General features: G+C 34.4%; 1 protein-coding gene across 1 annotated transcript; it reads left to right on the forward strand.

Annotated features, from left to right (window-relative positions):
- Nucleotides 1-3,388: 3,388 nt before the first annotated feature.
- On the forward strand, nucleotides 3,389-6,085 carry rgs4 (regulator of G protein signaling 4). Its single transcript, XM_048200061.1, has 5 exons — nucleotides 3,389-3,534; nucleotides 3,848-3,964; nucleotides 4,097-4,158; nucleotides 4,699-4,862; nucleotides 4,961-6,085. The coding sequence occupies exons 1-5, from the start codon at nucleotides 3,491-3,493 to the stop codon at nucleotides 5,207-5,209; spliced, it is 636 nt and encodes a 211-aa protein (XP_048056018.1). The 5' UTR covers nucleotides 3,389-3,490; the 3' UTR covers nucleotides 5,210-6,085.
- Nucleotides 6,086-7,149: the final 1,064 nt, after the last annotated feature.

The raw sequence follows: 7,149 nt of genomic DNA on the forward strand, positions 1-7,149 counted from the left end.
GGTTTCTCCCATGGTTTTTTTCTCCATTTTAACACCTAGTTGCCACTTGTTTGCCACCTGATGTCACCTGTTGGAGTTTGGGTTCCTTGCCGCAGTCACCTTTGGCTTGCTTAGTTGGGGACACTTGACATTTGACTTGACATTTGATATTCAACAGTGCTTTGATCTGCCTGCATTGACACTACTCTTTAAGAGCTGCTGTGCAGACAAAATAATGTACCAGTTATCAATGTAAAGCTGCTTTGACACAATCTACATTGTAAAAAGCGCTATATAAATAAAGGTGACTTGACTTGACTTGACCTACAGACCCGATATAGCTATGAGTAACCCACTTCTAGCCAAAATAACCTGGCTAGAAATGTAAGCAAAGTCAACAATGATCACAAGGTGTTTGGTTTAATTTATATGGTTAGACATCTATTAAATTTTCACTGACAGCCCAAATTTTGCCTTGTTTTAGCCTAGACATCAGGGCTGTGTTTGGATGGCTATTAGACGTCTTTTACACGCAAAATTGCTTGCTGGGTAGTTACACATTTCTGCTTTTAATTCATCCCAAAATGGCCCCATACACTTAATTTCCCCCCATTCACCATTCATAATTGACTTTGATTTTCTTCTTCTTCTTCTTCTTCTTCTTCTTCTTCTTCTTCTTCTTCTTCTTCATCTTTTAAAAAGAAGTTTAATTGTTACTATATGCCATAAAGGGTGTTGATTGAGCTCCTGGAATATTCCATGAAGGTAACAATTGACATAACAAGAACTATTCATTCCTGGACAGATTAATTCCAGGAGAAAAAAATCAATAGCAGTGAGGGCTATAATCTCAGGAAAGCATGTTTGCATGTAATCAGCCTGTACTTACACTCTGAGGCATGAATGTTACCATCAGATGACAATTTTCAGAAATTGCCCTATTTTGTAAGTTTGCTTTTGTACATTCTGTACTAGGCACAGATTCAACTTCTTAACCTCTGCATGCAGGATAAAGACACAGTCAAAGGTACGTAACATTTGCTTTTTTACAACAGGCTAATCAAAAGCACAGCAATTCAGTCAGATTTTTTGGCAGGTAGTTAAAAGGAGATGTCAAAACTACTAATGGTCATATGCTATGCACTGAATAAACAATATAATTGTGCATGCGTCTATATGATGATGTAGAAGAATGTAATAGAAATACAATATATCTTTTTTTTATATATAAATACAATTTCCCAAAATGATATTTTATAAATTGCATTTATTATTATTCTTCTTATTGTTGTTGTTTGTAGTAGTTGTACTAGCATTTTTACTTCTTTTGTGGTTAACCGTGAAAATAGATTCTGTTTCTGTTTACAGATTAATCTTGCAATCTAGTAATCATTTATCTACTGGAAACTGCATTGAATGTGTAATCAGTGAAAACCCCTGAGGTTTCCAATATCTAAAACCTAATGGAGCTGAAAGGAACGGCCCGCATGCTTTGAGTCACAGCCCCACATCTGGGACCAGGTAACTTATGATAAGAAGAAAAGTGTAGATTACTACAAGGAGAAGCTGACTTTTGCCCTGTATATGATCTAATATGATCTTACTTATCACGTTCTCACTCTGTACTGGTTTAAACTATTGTTCATTCATACACACCTTATATGGTCTAGCTGATGCAGTTGAATGAACTGGAACTGATAAATGCACTGCTTATTTTTTGGTTCTGATGTCACAGGTTTGTCTTTAGGCGTCCGAGCTATTGATTGGTTCAATACTTTAGATGTGTCAACAACAGTTTGAATGGGATAGAGTGAGAAAAGACGTGTTTTTAGACAAGTCTTGTGTACAAAGTCTGTATTGTGAGGAGCAAGATGAAATGTGACTGAATCAGTGTTATATATTAAAAAAACAGTTGTTTTTTAATTACTTGCTGAACTGGTTCATTCAGTTTATTGAGACCTTTCTACGTTTTTCACAAAGATATGGTTTATAATTCCAAATGTTGATGACACATTGTGAAATGTTATTAATATTACTAAATTGCAGTTAGAATGTCTTTCTTGCAAGAAATTATTGCTATCAGGATTTCAATGCTCCCATAATTTCAAAATGAATTGCATTTCCTGTGAGAGGGTAATTTATAATCTGACACTGTTAAATAAAGACATGACATGATCTGATATATAAATCAGGGTAACGATAGCTATTTCATGACAGCCGGTGATTAGGAGTCTGTTCCTGTCTCCAGATCATTACAGAATTTGGCCTTTTGCCCTTTCCTTTTAGAGTGTAGTAAATTAGTTTTTTCCATTGAGGAGGATTTGTGTCATGACTTAATCAGTTCAAAATAATAATGGGTTCTTGATATAAAGGAAGTATTTCTTTAAAGGGTTAGTTCACCCAAAAATGAAATTTCTGTCATTAGGTACTCACCCTCATGTCGTCCCAAACCCGTAAGACCTTCATTCATCTTTGGAACACAAATTAAGATATTTTTTTTATTAAATCTGAGGGTATCTGAACCACACATAGGCATCAACGTCATTGTACCTTTTGAGATTGAAGACTTGGACAGAACAAAATGTTCAGTTGCCACAGCTTTATTCTCATTTGTAGTGGTCCTAATGTGTAAGATTTATTTCTTGAGACAGATCCATTTTTTAGGGCATTGGGGGGTGCAGACAAATTAAACTGAGCATGGAGACCACAAATATTTGACACTTAGAGAATGTTGCTTCTGTGACCTTAGAGGCTGCATGGTGTCATGGAGGTCAGTCAGAGTGTTTAAATACATTTTGTGCTGTGATTGTTTGTTCAGACCACTCTGGTGAATAATAGCAATATTATGGCATATGCAGAAATGAAAAACATGACATTTGCAGAATATAAGATTTGCATTAAATATATGAAATATTTTAATTCAAATAAGGTAGAAAATAAATTCAGGTTTTTCTAAATAAGTGTATCTAAAGAACTTTAAACTACATATGAGGCTTAGTATATGTATAGCTATATACATTACGTATGTGAACCACTGTAAGTTCTACTACTCTTTTGCACATTTTATTATGCATTTTGGATTTCAGAAAGCAATAAAACCTGACAGTCCCTTTATTTAATTTTATAAATTTCATTTTAATTATTTTATTTGATTAATTTTTATTTTATTTTATTTTATTTGTTTTGTTTTGTTAATGCATGCAAAACATGCAGCTAAAGTACACCACAAAAATTCCATCACATGTTTATTATAGCTACATCACAAATTGATTTAGGTTCAACAAAAAGAAAGTTCATATATCAAACTCCTTTCCTTTAAAAAAAAAAAATTGGAAATTACCTTGCATCTGCTTTATTTCTGCCTCTGCTGTGATTGGCTGGCTCTTCTGTTGTGAAGGCTGGGGCTGTATAAAAGAAGAGTTGTAGGAGGAGACTGCATTGAGATTGCGAAGAACTGCTTTGTGACAGACTCTTTTTCTCTAGCGTTGGATTTGTATTACGCACCAGCACCATGTGTAAAGGGCTCGCAGCCCTCCCTGCAACATGCTTGAAAAGGTATGAATATGCTTATTGGGAATTGTAGGAGATATTGTTACTTTTAGTTCAATGTTTCAAGACTATATTATGTTTTTATACTCTGTATACTCTCAAGTGGACTAATAGCAAAGTATGTTGTGTTAGTATCAGATAGCCTGTATTTGCTTTAAGTAATGGAAAAAGGAAAAGTATTTTTTTATGTCTGTAATAAATTAGAAGCTGAGATATTTAAAAGAAATAAGCTACTTTTAAGTTGCTTTCCATAATTTTGTTTACATAATAGAGACTATAAAGTCAAAAGATTCATTTAATTACATATTTTATTCAACAGCGCCAAAGACATAAAGCATAAGATTGGCTTCCTGCTTCAAAAGCCAGATCCAACTCAAGAGCAGAGGGCTTTGAAGGAGAAAGAGAAGGAGAAGGAGAAGGTCACAGTGGTGAACAGGTATGGCTGGAGCAACATGGCTATTATATTATATTATATTATATTATATTATATTATATTATATTATATTATATTATATTATATTATATTATTGTTGAACATTTTGTTTATTTATTCTTCATCTGATTGTAGAGTCCCTCCTGCTGAAACTGAGAAATGGAAAACATCATTTAACAACCTGTTAAAAAATGATGGTAAGTTTCCAGATTATTTGGTTATGCAATAAAAAAATGTGTTAATGATGAACAGGCTGCGGCTTACTAATGACTTAATAAGAAAGCCTGAGACATCTGCACTGACCCTTGTTTATTCAGCCTTGTATTTGCTGTCAAAGAGCCCTTGGCCTCATTAATGTCTCTGTTAAAGGAGACTATGTTTTTAATCACTCTGACAAGCCATGACCATATTTTTCTCACGCTCCAAAGCGTGTGCTACGTGTCCGCAGACTGCACTGGTGGCCCCTGAAGAGCTTAAGTATTCTGCTCTGGTGGGCCACAGGGGTCATCAACCACTAGGGCAGTCCTCAGAGAATCCCCCCAGACTAAAAGCCTTGACCTCTTCATTCCAAAACCTCCTCAGCATCCGCTCTCTCTGAGTTTAAATGCAAATTTGAATGTCTTCAGACATATATTATATTATATTATATTATATTATATTATATTATATTATATTATATTATATTATATTATATATTATTCAGTATACTGAGTCTCACTGAAATTCTTTCCTTTCAGATGGTCGGAAGGCTTTCGCTTCCTTTTTACAGTCCGAGTACAGTCAGGAGAACATTGAATTCTGGGAGGCCTGTGAGGATTTCAAGCAGACATCAGTGGACAAGATGGATATGAAAGCTAAAATGATATTTGAGCGATATGTTGAAGCCGATTCCCCCAGTGAGGTGAGAGCACTGCTTGATTGCTGAAGGTCTATTCGCTTATCTACCGTTTGTAAAATGTACTCATAATAAATCTCCATTATTATTACTATTTTTTTTAGGTGAATTTGGATTCGGCAACCAGAGAGCAGACTAGAAAGAATCTGGAAAAGTGTGAAGCATCCTGTTTTGAGGAGGCTCAGAGTAAGATATTCACTCTCATGGAAAAGGACTCGTACAGGCGCTTCCTGAAATCCAAACTGTTCCTGGAACTGTCTCAACCACCGATGCACAACAAACCATGTAGTTTAGAGAAGAAAGGAAAGCAACACGTTTCTGACCTCAGTCAGTGCCTGCCTAGTTATGCCTAATCTGACCCATCTTCTCCTAGATGAACAAAGTATATGACAAACTTTGCCATAATGTGACTTTCACTCATTTGGCTTTGTAAAGCTTGTTCATGTTTATGAATAAAAAAGGTTGTACACCAGAGCCAAGCTAGACATTATTAGATGGCTCAGCCATTGTGATTGTAAAACATTTACCTTTTAATCAAGACCCTCAGAGGCAGAACTTGTTACACAAAAGCTATTTCCCAATTTTAGCTTTGCAGCAATGTTGTGAGTTCTCATGCGTGACGGTCATCCTCTGAACGGGTTTTATGCAGGCAGTGGTGTTACTGACAACAAAAATAACCCGCATCTTCAATTCGACCATGAAATTCCTTTGAATTGGCTTTGGGAAAACAATACCTGTGTTGTAGTTTACAACTAAGTGACTGTTACAGACAGGAAAAGTCTTGTGTCTACGATGAGAATAGGACCATTGACATCACTAACAATAACCAACTGTATTCTCTTTAACCTTGTAATGTTATGTAATACGTGTATTTATATATGTTTATGTATAAGCTCTCTTGTCTTTACAGGTGATGTAAATTCTTTCTACTTAAAATGTGAACTTTCCAGCATTTTCTTTTTCTATTGGCCATCCATCATAATCCACAAAATGACAAGTGAATGTGATAAATGTGCATGTGCAATGTATTACCTGTCAACTGCCAAAGATTCACAATGCATTGCGTAGTGAATCTGTGTCTCGACTGTAAGGCAGTCTTTACATATCAAATCACAAATGCTCTGGTTAAAATAAACGGCCAAATGTGAGTTGTTTACATATTTGTTTACTGGTTCCATATTTATTTTTTTTGTCATATTTATGAATAAAACAACATCATACAATTCAAATGGTCTCTGAAATACTTACAGATCAAACAGACAACTGCTGCATTTTACATTTTGCAACAAATTGTAATTGAAGATTTAGGCTTTTAATTTTAAACATTTTTGAATATATACTGAAGTTTTTTTTTTGAGAGAACAAAGAGATTAATTTATGACTACATTACTTTGCATATATCTTTAAAAAAAAGTCAAATATTAAAGAAAATAGTTTCTTTAATTTTTACAAAAATGCTAGTCACATGCTGTGTATAGATTGTTTTTAGTATTTACTTTTTAAGTGTTCAGTATTTCATTTGGTTTCTATCTGTATCTCATTACTGAAATGTTTCCTTCAAAAACACATGATAATGAGCACCATGTAACTTGAGTGTGACGTAATGGAGTATTGCTGCACGTATGTGGATGTGGATGTTTAGAACATTGAGTGAAAGTGTACAGGAAGTTCAGATATCTCAAAAACTATAAGTTCTCTCATGAGTATTTCTCAGATATTCCTAAAATTTGACCATTTGAAACCACGTAGCAAGACCATGTAACTATCTATTTCAGTAAGTTTATTAACTATTGACACATTCAAGTATTCTATTCATATACGCCAATATTTCTCCTTCCTAAAGCACACTGATAAAGAATGATTACAAATCTTCAATTCAATGCAATTCACATTTATTTGTATAGCACTTTTCACAATCATTTCATAGCAGCTTTGCAGAAAACTCTAGCAAATGCAAACATGCAAACACATGGATGTAATTTAGAGTGTTAAGATGTTGATGAAAAGTTGTGAGAGAACAAACAATCTTTTTGAATATATGAAATGAGATTTTCTTTAATCCAATCACTCTGTCTCATCTCTTGTTTTTAAAACAATGCAGAGAGTGATTTTTTTTTTTTTTTTTTTGTAATCAAAGTGCGTAAAGAGGCTGAGCTGGAGTGGGTTCTTTTCGAGACAACTACAGGATGGGAACATTTAGTTCTGATCTCTTTTGTGCTTCCCTTTTGAAGTGGGAAGCAGAGAAAATCTAGGGATGTAAACAAATGATGTGACACTTCAAAGATGCATTACA

This window comes from Megalobrama amblycephala, linkage group LG8, assembly GCF_018812025.1.
Source record: "Megalobrama amblycephala isolate DHTTF-2021 linkage group LG8, ASM1881202v1, whole genome shotgun sequence".
Taxonomy (NCBI): Eukaryota; Metazoa; Chordata; class Actinopteri; order Cypriniformes; family Xenocyprididae; genus Megalobrama; species Megalobrama amblycephala.